This window comes from Rhineura floridana, chromosome 2 (genome assembly GCF_030035675.1).
Source record: "Rhineura floridana isolate rRhiFlo1 chromosome 2, rRhiFlo1.hap2, whole genome shotgun sequence".
Classification (NCBI taxonomy): domain Eukaryota; kingdom Metazoa; phylum Chordata; class Lepidosauria; order Squamata; family Rhineuridae; genus Rhineura; species Rhineura floridana.
In genome coordinates, this window is record NC_084481.1 from 88,464,073 (window position 1) to 88,478,996 (window position 14,924).

At 42.0% G+C, this 14,924-nt stretch overlaps 1 protein-coding gene across 4 annotated transcripts in view; it reads right to left on the reverse strand.

The window, feature by feature from the left end:
- The window catches only part of LOC133378195 (cytochrome P450 27C1), a 59,550-nt gene that overhangs the window by 34,144 nt on the left and 10,482 nt on the right, over positions 1-14,924 (reverse strand). For 2 of the 4 annotated variants that reach the window (XR_009760912.1, XM_061612976.1), the window contains exon 2: positions 1,400-1,590. Coding sequence is in view for 3 of the 4 variants with exons in the window: in XM_061612976.1 (XP_061468960.1) it covers positions 1,400-1,590 (191 nt within the window). In the remaining variant the exon portion in view is untranslated. The remainder of the gene's footprint in view (positions 1-1,399; positions 1,591-14,924) is intronic. The other 2 variants (XM_061612977.1, XM_061612978.1) reach the window with 2 other exon arrangements.

Sequence of the window (14,924 nt, forward strand, 5' to 3'; positions counted from 1 at the left end):
TAAGTCCAGCGGCCTCCCCATTACTCCCTTCCCCCAAAAACGATACTGAGCTCTGTTGTTTGAAAAGGAGAGGGAGGGATCCTTGTGCAAAACAGAATATCTCAGGATCAATGTTACTAAACTTTGTAATTTCTATATTAAATTAGGTAACTCACATGTAAAAAAATTAGGAACTCTGATTAGTTTTGACAGGAATGTGACTCATGTCTCTTAAAGGTAATTTGACCAGAGCTTTCCTTTTTTCACTGTCAAGAATTTCCATGAAATCCATCTAATGCTGGAACATTAGCTTTCTTATATTCTTATTTTATTTATTTAACAAAATTTGTATACTGCTTAATTGTAACTAAAATTTCTAAGCAGTTTACAAAAAAAATGTAATATATATATTAAAATTCTCAATAAAGGTCAATGTTAAAAACAAGTTTTAAAATGTTCAAAATATAATTAAAATCAGCAGTAAAACTAAAATTACAGATTAAAACACATCAGCTCTTACATGTCTGGATAAGCTTGCCTAAACAAAAAAAGGTTTTAGCCAGCGCTAAAAAGAGCACAGCAAAGATGTCTACCTGATGTCAATAGGCAGTTATTAAGTATATTGAAGTGTTAAGCCAGTGGACATGATGGGATTTCCCTTCCTCTCCCCTCCCCAGTCCCTGGGGTGTGTGAGCAGCAGCATGGGGGGAGGGGGAAGCAATGGAAAGTCTCATTTGCACAAGCAGAAGTCTGTGGAGCAAGCAGGATGCCACAAATGGATTTTATTCTTAAAGTCTAATTATTAAATATTGGTTTTGTGTCATGCAGTTTGGAATGCTTAAATGTCATTCATTTCAACAGGATTTAAATGTGTGTAACTGGGGTGACTGCAGCCTAACATGCGACTGTTAGACTATATGAAAAAGGTTGGGTGATACCCAGGGTTAGTCAAACTCAGGTTTGAATTTACTCTAAGAATGACTAACACTGGATTATCACCCTATGTATTTACTATTGGGAAAATGGAACATTCTGTCTCTGGAATTATGGAATAGATATCCTTATCCATACTGTAGCATTAAGATTTTGCTGGCCTTTCCTAATGTACAATCTAGTTCTTACTACATAAAGCACTTAGCTGTTGCAATTTTATCATGTGAAAGCAGAAGAATGTCTGTGACTCATAAAAGGATTGGCTTTCTTTTGAATAAGCACATTACATCAGTAATTGCTCTGAATGTTCCCCAAGGACATTTGCCAACACTCATCCCATAGGTATATAGTCATGCTACAAGCACGTTCTTTGAAGAAACATGTTAATCAAAAACAGTTTTAAATGTACCATCAGAGCCTTTTGTGCTGAACCCAAAGATATTAACATTGTTTGGCAACATAAAGTCAAAACTACCATTGCACTCACGCAGATATAAGTCCTGTAGCTCTTCCTCGTAGATCCCTGTATTCCTGCCAGGAATCCATGTCAGCTCGTTGTGGTGCGGATCCTTCTTCCCGAAGAACCTGAGCCACCATGTCTCGATCTGCAATGGATACAACTAGTTTGGGACCAAAATGAGACTTGAAAATTTTTCCATATTCCTGAACGTGCTTCTGCTATGAACAAAAAATAAATCTTAGATCAATAAATTATTCATTCTTATTGGTAAGAAAAATATATTTCTACGTCATATTGATTATGCAGTTAGAAGCAATGAACTGCATTATAGCCTAACCCATTTCCCAGGGTCTCTGGCACCTGGGAAGATGTTGTTGCAGAGTTCAGGAAATCAGTGGGGAGGGATATGTGGGCTTGATTTTAACCTAAGCCAAAGAATTGCTCTCAGAATCATGGTGCTCTCTTCATAAATCTGAATTCTGACCCCAGTAAGAACTTCGACAACATAATTGTGAAAATGCTCTCATTCCACCACCGCAGTGGTCAAATGTGTTTAACAGAGTCCAGGAGTGCTATCAGGGTATAGAAATAACATTTTTTAAAAAACCAATCCCACGTTAAACATTCATAATCTATTCATCGTATAGTAATTATATTGTAAGCATAAGAATCTGACATTAATCTCTACATTAGATTTGTCTGAACAATTTTTACAGTTTGTGTCAGGACTGGAATCAGAATAGAGTTAAGGAATACTGAGAAACCTGAAATGGAACTAGTCATATTTTTAATGTCTTGAAGTGACTTCCTGAACATGTTTTTAAAGCTTTTAAAAAATGTTTTTAACATTGTTTAGTTTTAATGTATTTTAAGGTCTTTTTATGATGTTTTAAAGTGTTTTTAGTGTTTCTGTTTGCCCCCCTGGGCTCCTGCTGGGAGGAAGGGCGGGATATAAATCAAATAATAAATAAATAAATAAAAACATATTTTTATTTTATTGTTTTATTTATTTATTTTCAGATTTATAACCCATTTCACAAAAAGTTACCAAAGCAGTATACCGTAAGATAAGATAAAAAATACAGTAGAGTACACACTCTGAAACTGATGTCTGTAAAACCAGTTATATAGTTATACAATTATAATTCCATAAAATGGCTGGGAAAGCCTTCTTAAACAAAACTGTCTTCTATAGCTGCCTAAACATTAGAACACTTGTCTGATTTCAATAGATAACAGATTGCAGAGGGCTAGAGCTGCAACACTAAAAACCCAATTTGTAGTACATACTAAGGTCACCTCTGGGACATGTGGTACTCTTAGCAACGATCCATCTGAGCTACCAGGCAGAGATATATGGGGTAAGTTGGACCTAATCTAAGTTGGTGAGGGCTTTACATGCTAAAAGCAAAACTTTGAACTGGGGTCTGTAGTAGGGTGGCCAGTTCTCAGGGATCCCACTGGAGACTCAGGGATCGCTATTGCTGTTCTGACCTCCAGTCAGACTCACCTGCATGTCCCTGAATCTCCAGCTTTTGTGGATGCCACCCAGCCATTCATGCGTGTCCTAGCTTCCAGACACGCATACACTAATTCCCCCTTGCTTCTACCTGCTTCAACGCCCCCTTACTTTGCCCCTCTCTCTCTCTCCTTTGCACACATGTGCATTGCACCACCCACCCTGGCAGCACAACAACCCATCAAGCCAGGGATGGGGAAGGACTCCATTCGCCTTCCCAACAAGCACCACCCCGCATTCTCATTGGCTGCCCGTGAGGCCCAATGAGAGCCCAGGCTTCCTCAGCAGCGGTGCAATCGGAGAGACAAAGTGAGGGAGGAACTTGGAGCAGGTACGGCGTGAGTTGGCTGGCTGGCGTGCTGGCTGGCTGGGTCGCTGGGAAGGGCCCCAGCTTTGGGGTTTTTACCTGGATTAGACCTGCTACTGGGTGACCTTGGGCCAGTCACTGTCTCTCAGCTTCAGAGGGAGGCAATGGTAAACCCCCTCTGAATACTGCTTACCATGAAAACCCTATTCATAGGGTTGTCATAAATCCGGATTGACTTGAAGGCAGTCCATTTCCATTTTGCATCCATGCTCCCTAAGCCGGTGAGAAGGAATGACCTTGTCACTTCAGCTGGGCATGGGAACATCCTCTTTTAGGTAAGATTTCTATCTTAATTTCCAATCAGAGAATTTTTTTTGAATGGTATGCTCCAAGCAACTGTGGTTGATACTTAATGTATCATGCTTAATGACATCGCTAGGGCCCCCTGTGATGTCACTAGAGCCCATCCCGTGACATTGCTGGGCCCCGCCCTGTGACATTGCTGGGGCCCACCCCGTGACATCACCCCGTGGCATCGCTGGGGCCCACCCCATGACATCGCTGGGGCCCACCCCATGACATCGCTGGGGCCCACCCCATGACATCGCTGGGGCCCACCCCATGACATCGCTGGGGCCTGCCCCATGACATCACTAGGACCCACCCCATGACGTCACTAGGGCCCGCCCCCATTTTCTCAGGTATTCAGATGGTTCTGACCTGGCAACCCTAGTCTGTAGCTCCCTCAGCACAGGTGTTATATGGTATCAACAGGGTGTCGCAGACAACAACCTGGCTGCTGCATTTTGCACCAGCTGCAGCCTCTGGACTAAGCTTAAAGGAAGCCCCATATAGAGTGCACTGCAGTAATCCAGTCTTGAGGTTACCAGTGCCAGGACCACTAGGGTTGCCAGGTTCTTGGCCTGAGATTGATCCTGTGTCTTTAGGAGAAGAGAAAATCAGCCAAGTGCAGGCGTTCTTGCAACTCTGTAATGGGAAACACCACAAGGTGGAATTCTCCCTTCCCCCTGCACAACTTTTAGAGATACAGAAGGCCTCTTGGCTGCCCGGCCCGGCCTCCAAGAGGTCTTCTGTATCGTTAAAAGTTGTGGAGGGGGGAGGGAGAATTCCACCTTGTGGTTTTTCCCATTACAGAGTTGCAAGAACACCTGCACTTGGCTGACTTTCTCTTCTCCTGAAGATACAGGATCAGTCTCAGGCCATGGACCTGGCAACCCTAAAGTGGCCAAGCTATCTCAATCCAGGAACAGCCACAGCTGTCTTACCACCCAAAGCTAGTAAAAGGCATTCATACCCACCAAGCCCACCTGTGCCCCAAGTGGCAGAGATGGATCCAAGAGCACCAACCCACCCAATGCAAACCTCCTTTCCCAAAGAAAACTGGCTGCAATCCTATACACGCTTGAAAGTGAATCCTACTGAATACAGTAGGACTTACTTCTGAGTAAACATGGATAAGATTCTACTATTTTACCTCTCTTTTTTTCTGATTGATGTGTGGACCAATGGGTTTTAGGGAAGGGGGCATGTGACAGAATTTGTCTCCTGCATTGGCTATTTACTAAAGCTGTGCAAGCCCCACCCTCAATTCAGTGCTTAGGTCAGGGATTCAGATCAGATACTTATTTGACACAGATCTGAACTGTGATCCAGAAATCTCAATTTTTGGTAGTCCTATTCACGTGCATTGGGAAACCAAAACACCTGTAACTTTCTTGTTGTGTCATATAAGTGCATGTAACTTGGAGTCATGGTAGCCTCTCCTGAGAGGGATCAATTCTTTCAGATTGTAGATAGGTAGGTCCAGGGATTTTTTGTGCTAGCCGCCTTTACTGTTTGCTTTTTTTCAAGCACTGTGGAGAGTGGTGAGTGAGATTCTACCCTAGATTGGAAGCTAGAACTGTCAATGAGGAAAGTTCAGCTCCTCTCCCCTCACCCTGGCATTCTCTTTATATGGTGTTGTAATTAATCACTGTAACACTTTGGAGACAGGCTGCCTGGCTTTCTTATAGAGTGTTTTCTGCTCTGGATCACTCCAGGTGGACCCAATTCACTCTGGAACTTCCTCGAACTGATTCAGAGCACCCTCAGTTTGGTTTGTAATTCAGCTGGATTGGTTGCACAGCCTTACTATGTACCATTGTTGCAAATACAGTAGTAAAAAGAGAGTTTGCCTTAAATTAACCCTCTTCTTCTTTTTAGCAAGTCAAGATGGCATCATATCACTACCATTCTGGAACAACAAAAAGAAAAGCTAAGGTAACTGGAAAATCAGAACAGACCAGTGGTGAGGTGTTTTTGAAAAATATACTGTTGCTACACAAAAAAAAGGAAAGCACAGCCCGATTCACAAGAACAAGAAACAGATGCTGGCCTGAAATTATTCAACATAATTGTAGCCCTGAACATGAGACTTATGAGACACAACTGTTTGAATTAGGTTCACATCAATAATAATGTGATCATTATTTTTGGTGATAGAGAAAAAGTAGAAACTCAGCAGTCCCATGGTCACACACAACAATAATTCTGTTAGGATGTCGTTAACTCCAGGCCCTGCAAGGTGGGCAGTTCACATGTCACAACAAGACACACATTATTTGATTCAAGCTGGTCCATTAAGAGATAAAAATGTACGGAGATTTACATCATCTAGCCTCTTCAAACTTCTAAAGAATAGACAATGGGTTGAATGCAAGTGGCTTGTATATTCAAAGATTAGTAATGCTGTTTACTGCAAAGTTTCACTGCAGCTTTATGTGTAGAATTAAGTGAAATTTTATGTCTGACTTGCTTTCCTGCCTTTGAGGGGCCCAAAATGATTCTCTTGCCCAGGGCCCTCAAATCCTGGGGCCAGCACTGACTGTAAGTGACCCTGACACCCATCCCATAGAGTCAGTCCAGGTGGATACCATGACTGATGGTATCAAAAGCAGAAGAAGCAAGTTTCTACTCCCTTTGTCTTTCTCCTGATAAAGGTCATCCATCAGGGTGACCAAGGTCAATTTAGTCCCAAAACCACATCTGAACCCAGAATGTGAACCAATAGGTCTACATAATAAGTTTCATCCAAGGATACCTGTAGCTGCTCCGACACAACCTTTTCAAACACGTTCCCAAGAAAATATGTATTAGCAATTGGTTGGACTCATGGGTCCAGGATGGGTGTGGTGGGTTTTTGTTTGTTTGTTTTGCATTAGTAAATAAAAGATTCAATTTTTATTTAAATTGTTTTTTTCTGCAATACTATTGTTGTTGTTGTTATGTGCCTCCAAGTCGACTACGACTTATGGCGACCCTATGAATCAGTGACCTCCAAGAGCATCTGTCATGAACCACCCTGCTCAGATCTTGTAAGTTCAGGTCTGTGGCTTCCTCTATGGAATCAATCCATCTCTTGTTTGGCCTTCCTCTTTTTCTACTCCCTTCTGTTTCTCCCAGCATTATTGTCTTTTCTAATGAATCAAGTCTTCTCATGATGTGTGATAACCTCAGTTTCATCAGCAATACTATTAGTTTCCCCATTTCTTTCAAAATTCTATTTATGGTCTGCACTGATTGCCAGAAGAAAATGTATTCACTTAAATGCCCCCACCTTACAGTAGATTTATTCTTTTAAATACATTGCAAAATGATATATAATTTGGGGTGGATAGTCTTACTCACATCTATGGATTCCTGCCAGCTGGAGACAACAAAAAGACAATTATAAAAGAAGATCTGTTAAAAACCATGTAAGCTATGAAGAATTTTAAAAAGTGCCTTCCCTAGTATATTATGTTATATGAAGATGTTAGATTATGACTCAACCTTTTTATTTAAAACCTAAGCAATGAAGTCTATTTAAATAAAGAAAAGCTACATTTTGTTTGAGAACTCTGGGATTAATTTGGAAATTATGCTCACCAGGTATATACCATGGCTTGGATCCTAAATTGTCCTTCCGTGAATGGGAAGAAGTCTGACCCAATGGAGGCTACTGCTGGAAGAAGGGAAGGAAGCGATTTTCACCTATTCCCTATTCCCCTTGAAGTCCCCAGTGCTACCTCCCATGCTGTTCCTTGGGGTCCATGACTCTCCAAGGCATATTTTCAGAGAGCACAGGGGACTGCAGTAAAAGAGGAGAATAAATGAAAATCACCATTCCCCCTTCTGCCTATGGAAGTATCTTGGGAGTTCTGCTTATGGGGATTTTAGGGATCCAATCCACTATGGCTACTTAGGTTACAATAATGTTGCAAATAATGGCCTCCTTCACCAAATTTAACATAATATTCTAAATCAGGCAAATGATATAAAAGATCTCCAATAATCCCAAAAATCCTTTAGTTGCTGTGCTATGAGGTCTTGCCTGCTCACTGCTCTCAGCAATAACTTGCAAGTATTGTCACTCATCACATTTTTTCCAGTGGTCAATTTTGAGCACAGTAGCTCCAACAGTCACTGCTATACAAGTTCTACATTTGGATCCCAGACATTAGTGCAATGTCATGGGCTCTGGTATTCTTGTGCCAGCATCAGGACACTGGAGCCTGATTCTAGGCCACAAATAACTGAGTATTTATGGCAGGAATGGAATATTATTATAATGTTTAGGTAGTAAAGAAATATAATATGGCAATATACAATTTTGTTTTCAACAACTTGATGGATCTTATATTTAAATAGAAATATTAATTCCATTCACCTCTTAAAAGGCACATTGCAATAATCCCCTAGAGTATTTGATATGCTTGCTTGAAAAACAAGAGTTTTTTTATAGTGATGTTCAATCAAGAAGAAGATCCTCCATGGCGCAGAGTGGTAAGCGGCAGTAACACAGCCGAAAGCTCTGCTCACAGCCGGAGTTTGATTCCAATGGAACATAAGAACATAAGAAGAATGGATGATTTCTGTGGGTCACCTTTCCAGCCTCTGATTTGGAATCCTATGCCTGGGAGGCTGGCTCTGCTAGCCAGATGAATCTCCTTTGTTAATCAAATAGAGTGGCCAGGTAGTTAATGGGCCTGTTTAAGAACATAAGAACATAAGAAGAGCCTGCTGGATCAGGCCAGTGGCCCATCTAGTCCAGCATCCTGTTCTCACAGTGGCCAACCAGGTGCCTGGGGGAAGCCCACAAGCAGGACCCGAGTGCAAGAACACTCTCCTGAGGCTTCCGGCAACTGGTTTTCAGAAGCATGCTGCCTCTGACTAGGGTGGCACAGCACAGCCATCACGGCTAGTAGCCATTGATAGCCCTGTCCTCCATGAATTTGTCTAATCTTCTTTTAAAGCCGTCCAAGCTGGTGGCCATTACTGCATCTTGTGGGAGCAAATTCCATAGTTTAACTATGTGCTGAGTAAAGAAGTACTTCCTTTTGTCTGTCCTGAATCTTCCAACATTCAGCTTCTTTGAATGTCCACGAGTTCTAGTATTATGAGAGAGGGAGAAGAACTTTTCTCTATCCACTTTCTCAATGCCATGCATAATTTTATACACTTCTATCATGTCTCCTCTGACCCGCCTTTTCTCTAAACTAAAAAGCCCCAAATGCTGCAACCTTTCCTCGTAAGGGAGTTGCTCCATCCCCTTGATCATTCTGGTTGCCCTCTTCTGAACCTTTTCCAACTCTATAACATCCTTTTTGAGATGAGGCGACCAGAACTGTACACAGTATTCCAAATGCGGCCGCACCATAGATTTATACAACGGCATTATGATATCGGCTGTTTTATTTTCAATACCTTTCCTAATTATCCCTAGCATGGAATTTGCCTTTTTCACAGCTGCCGCACACTGGGTCGACATTTTCATCGTGCTGTCCACTACAACCCCGAGGTCTCTCTCCTGGTCGGTCACCGCCAGTTCAGACCCCATGAGCGTATATGTGAAATTCAGATTTTTTGCTCCAATATGCATAATTTTACACTTGTTTATATTGAATTGCATTTGCCATTTTTCCGCCCATTCACTCAGTTTGGAGAGATCTTTTTGGAGCTCTTCACAATCCCTTTTTGTTTTAACAACCCTGAACAATTTAGTGTCGTCAGCAAACTTGGCCACTTCACTGCTCACTCCTAATTCTAGGTCATTAATGAACAAGTTGAAAAGTACAGGTCCCAATACCGATCCTTGAGGGACTCCACTTTCTACAGCCCTCCATTGGGAGAACGGTCCGTTGATTCCTACTCTCTGCTTTCTGCTTCTTAACCAATTCCTTATCCACAAGAGGACCTCTCCTCTTATTCCATGACTGCTAAGCTTCCTCAGAAGCCTTTGGTGAGGTACCTTGTCAAACGCTTTTTGAAAGTCTAAGTACACTATGTCCACTGGATCACCTCTATCTATATGCTTGTTGACACTCTCAAAGAATTCTAATAGGTTACTGAGACAGGACTTTCCCTTGCAGAAGCCATGCTGGCTCTGCTTCAGCAAGGCTTGTTCTTCTATGTGCTTAGTTAATCTAGCTTTAATCATACTTTCTACCAGTTTTCCAGGGACAGAAGTTAAGCTAACTGGCCTGTAATTTCCGGGATCCCCTCTGGATCCCTTTTTGAAGATTGGCGTTACATTTGCCACTTTCCAGTCCTCAGGCACGGAGGAGGACCCGAGGGACAAGTTACATATTTTAGTTAGCAGATCAGCAATTTCACCTTTGAGTTCTTTGAGAACTCTCGGGTGGATGCCATCCGGGCCCGGTGATTTGTCAGTTTTTATATTGTCCGTTAAGCTTAGAACTTCCTCTCTTGTTACCACTATTTGTCTCAGTTCCTCAGAATCCCTTCCTGCAAATGTTAGTTCAGGTTCAGGGATCTGCCCTATATCTTCCACTGTGAAGACAGATGCAAAGAATTCATTTAGCTTCTCTGCAATCTCCTTATTGTTCTTTAGTACACCTTTGACTCCCTTATCATCCAAGGGTCCAATCGCCTCCCTAGATGGTCTCCTGCTTTGAATGTATTTATAGAATTTTTTGTTGTTGGTTTTTATGTTCTTAGCAATGTGCTCCTCAAATTCTTTTTTAGCATCCCTTATTGTCTTCTTGCATTTCTTTTGCCAGAGTTTCTGTTCTTTTTTATTTTCTTCATTCGGACAAGACTTCCATTTTCTGAAGGAAGACTTTTTGCCTCTAAGAGCTTCCTTGACTTTGCTCGTTAACCATGCTGGCACGTCGCAAGATGTCACCCTAAGAGTCGGAAACGACTCGCACTACAAGTGCGGGGACACCTTTACCTTTTTTTCAATCAAGAAAAGATAATCAAATATTAAGTTATATACAGACACACATATAATGGGAAAAGACTATTTGACACACAGACTATGTTGACATCTGTGTTTGTAGAGCCTCCAGTATCGATTTTTAGGCTCCAGTTCAGAGTGGTACTTTGAGCATCAGTTTCATACGGTAGCATGAATGAGAGAACTATTTAAAATTTTGCAGCAAAGCATTTCATCTTTGTTCAGCCATTAAAACATTTTAATAACTTCTATATTTCTGCTAGATGTCACATAACCAGTTCACATGCAGGACTTTGTGGTGGAAATTCATTCTCTGCTTTCTTGCTCAACAATACAGAGAACACATGACTTAGCTACAGCTTTTCTAAATCAAAGATGTTTCCCTTTAACCAAAGCAGTACTAGGCATAGATGTTGTGGCCTGGCGTAATGTTGGAGTCAGGTTACTGACAAACAGAACGTTCATTGTAAAACCACTCAACTCCCTTCCCCGGCCCCCCACTTTCACATATGGTGTGATGCATGGAACATTCTGTATGTCAAACTACATCATTGAAGTAGCTGCTGTGATTGCTAAGACTTCAAATTAAGGTTTTTTTCCATTATGTTCTTAACAGAGTTGTATTAATTAATTTAAAGTTGATAAGTGTAATGGTTTGCATAAGCACTTCAACAAAAAACTACACAGTACCACAAACTAAGTCATACTTGCTTACTACCACTTCTGTAGCCTTTCAATAGACTATAACAGCTTTCTGTACTTGGATGTAGGATTGTAACAGAACTTTTGAGTTTATTATTTAAATTTAATTAGTTGCCTCTTGTTCAGTTATCAGACTGTACAACCAAAACTGTGAAAGAGTGTTTTTTTATGTCCATATTTTCAATACATACATGGATGATGTAAGTATTCCAATTCATATTTCATGTCCATATCCCTATGAGTATAAAACTGGCAAAGGAGACTGTTGGTACAGGACTGTTTATTGTTTTAGAAAACCTGTATGAGTCTTGTTTCTGACTGTATCTGGTGAATGTAAGAACATAAGAAAAGCCCTGCTAGAGCAGACCAAAAGCCTATCTAGTCCAGCATCCTATTTTCTACAGCAGCCAAAAGATGGCTATGTGAAGCCCAGAAGCAAATATTTGAGGGCACATTAACTGGTATTCAGAAGCATTCTGTCTTTGAACTTGGAGGTAATAGATTGTATCTAAAGAAGCACTAAGTCACTTGTTCTGTTAGCACAAGGATTTATGCTTGTGCAATGGAACTTTCTCCCCCTCTCCTCCCACCGCATCCTTCCTTAATCTGTTCTGGGGCTTCCCCCAACCCCTGGAGTAGATTTGGGGAGGGTGCAAGGTTCATACAAGGGGAGGGGGGAGTTCCATTGCACAAGCATAAATCCTTGCACTAATGAAAGGTGTGCTTTGGATACCCCCCCAATATATAGTAATCAACTGCTGAGACCTTGCTTGTGAAATCAGAACAATGGTAAAAATACAATAGTATGTTTACGGACACTGGGCCGTCTTTCAGTGATGCTGCTTTTGATTAAGCATTTGTGACATAATTGTAATATCCATGTTAATGACATCAGTGGGTCTGCCCTCAGTAGACATCACAACCTACTTGTACTGCAGATTATACATTGGATTTAGTGTTTTGTACTGGACAGGACAGTGGAAATCTGGACACAGAAAATGTAGTTACAACATGGACAAATCTTTTCCTGGTGATTATATATATGGTGAGTACAGCCTTCTTGGGAATGGGAAAGTTAGGTTAATCTGCTTATAAATACTAATGTTTACAGATGGTTTCTTGATGTGCCTCCACAAAATTTCCATCTTATATTGCAAGGTATCCCATTGAAGTACTAGTCAGCTTCTAGACAGCCACGAGAGTGGCTGTATACTATAGTCAGCATGGATTTTTCACATTCTGCAATGTTAAATTGAAAATACCCCCATGCCATTCTGATCCTTCCCACAAGCTCATTTCAAAACAAAACTTTACAAAACTTTTAGTCCTGAACTCAGAAACGCTTGCTTAACAACCCTGTAAATTTTCATGGTGATACACAAAACAGACAGAGAATCGAGAGTTCAAAGTGTAAAAAGAGAGAGAGAAAAAACAGACCCCTTTTGGATTTTTTTCTGTCAAGAGTTCTCATAATTTGTTGAAATTCATTAAAAATCAGCCATGTTCACAGAGTACCTGTAATCCTATTGCTGACCTTGCCCCATACTCTGACCTTCATCTTCTGTAGTTCAAAAGTTAAAAAAAGTCTGGTTGATTTTTAACTAATTTAAGAAATTTAGCATTGAATTGAATGATAATGTTGGGCAAGCTCAGTAAGAACCAACTGTCAGTTCTAAAAGCCAGACTCACAGCTGCTTGGCTTGGCTAATCAGGGGCCACACCCACACCAGATCTTTATTTCACTTTAGACAGTCATGGCTTCCCCCAAAGAATCCTGGGAAGTGTAGTTTGTGAAGGGTGCTGAGAAGAGACTCATATTCTCCTAACAGAGCTCCAGTGGCCAGACTGGTTCAACAGTTAGCCAGTCTGATTCAAGCTCTGTGAGGGGAATAGAGCGTCTCCTAGCAACTCTCAACACCCTTCACTAACTACATTTCCCAGGATTCTTTGGGAGAAGCCATGACTGTGTAAAGTGAAATAAAGTCCTGGTGTGGATGTGGCCAGGGACAGCTTTGGTTTAAATTAGGGTGGGAGACTACATAATAATAATAATAAAATTTTATTTATGAGTCGCCTATCTGGCCGAATTAACATATGCCTGCTGTAGAATAAAAAGGTGGGGGAAACCCTGAAAAAGAATGATACTGTTCATAATGTTTTCCTTTTGGAAAGGAAAGGGGCTTCCCTTCTCCCCACCCACCCAATCTCCTCCCCTCCTCCTCCCTTCCCTCTTCCTCCCTCCCCCTCCCCTTCCTGCCCTCCTCCTCCCCTAGGTCAGTTTCACCTATCCTAACCATATTTGCACAGGAGTAAATCCCATTGAACTCAAAAAGAATGCAAATGATCAAACCTGCCCTCCCCTCCTCCTCCCTCCTATCCCCTCTCTCTTGCCCCTTCCCTGCCCCTTCCTTCACCCCTCCCTTCCCCTCCCAATCCCCTCCTTCCCCTTACCCCTCCTCCTCCTTCCCTCCCCCTCCCCTCTCCCTCCCCCCTCCCTGTCCCCCTTGGTCAGTTTTACCTATCCTAAGTATGATTGCATGGGAGCAAATAGCACTGAACTCAAAAAGCATGCAAATGATCAAACCTGACCTCCCTTCCTCCTCCTTCCCATCACCTCCCTTTTGCCCCTTCCCTCACCCTTCCTTCCCCCCTTCCCCCTCCCCTTCCAATCCCATCCTTCCCCTCCCACTCCTTCTGCTCCCCTCCCCCCTCCCTCCTTCCCTCTACTCTCCACTCCTCCTCCTCCTCCTGCATGGTCAGTTTCACCTATCCTAGCCATGATTGCACGGGAGTAAATCCCACTGAACTCAATAAGCATGCAAATGATCAGACCTGCATTTCCCCTCCTTCTCTCCCTTCCTCCTCTCCCCTCTTCCTTTTTCCTCCTCCCCTGCCCACTCCAGGCCTCCCTCCCCATGGTCAGTTTCACCTATCCTAAGCATGATTGCAGGGGAGTAAATCCCAGTAATTCGATAAGCATGCAAATGATCAATCCATTCTCAGCAAACTTTCACAGGATCCCATTTCTTACCTCCCAGATTAAAAAGCAGAGAAATTCACTAATAGGCAAAAAAAAAATGGACTGCCTTCAAGTCAATCCTGACTTATGGCAACCCTATGAATAGGGTTTTCATGGTAAGCGGTATTCAGAGGGGGTTTACCATTGCCTTCTTCTGAGGCTGAGAGGCAGTGACTGGCCCAAGGTCACCCAATGAGCTTCATGGCTGTGTGGGGATTTGAACCCTGGTCTCCCAGGTCATAGTTCAACACTTTAACCACTACACCACACTGGCTCCCTACTAACAGGCAAAAACCCTTGCAATTTAAGAACATACCTATAGCCAACAAATATTTCTATCAAACTTTAAAAAGCAGGGAGATTGGGCAGCTATACTGAATGAACCAGGGGAGTAAGAGACCTGACCTCCTCTCTGAGATATTGGACTGCCCGACAAATTTGTCAACATGCAAACACAATTTAGGTTGCTCTTTCACAGTCCAATCCACTTCCTGTGTAGCTTGGAAGAATTTGGTAACATGCGTCTGAGCATATGGTGAGTGGTGGCAACACCTGCAATCAGCCCAAATAACAGGAACAAGACATGTGCTGTGCTGGTCTTGTTTTAGCAGTGAGGGAGCAACAATATTAAAACAGTTGATATAGTTCAATTAGTCACTTTAAATATGTTTGATTTCCTTTGCAATTTTAGTGAAGTTTCCTGTAGTAAATCATTTTCTTTTGCTTCTGTTTCTGTGAATATGTGAAGTACAGCAACATTATGCA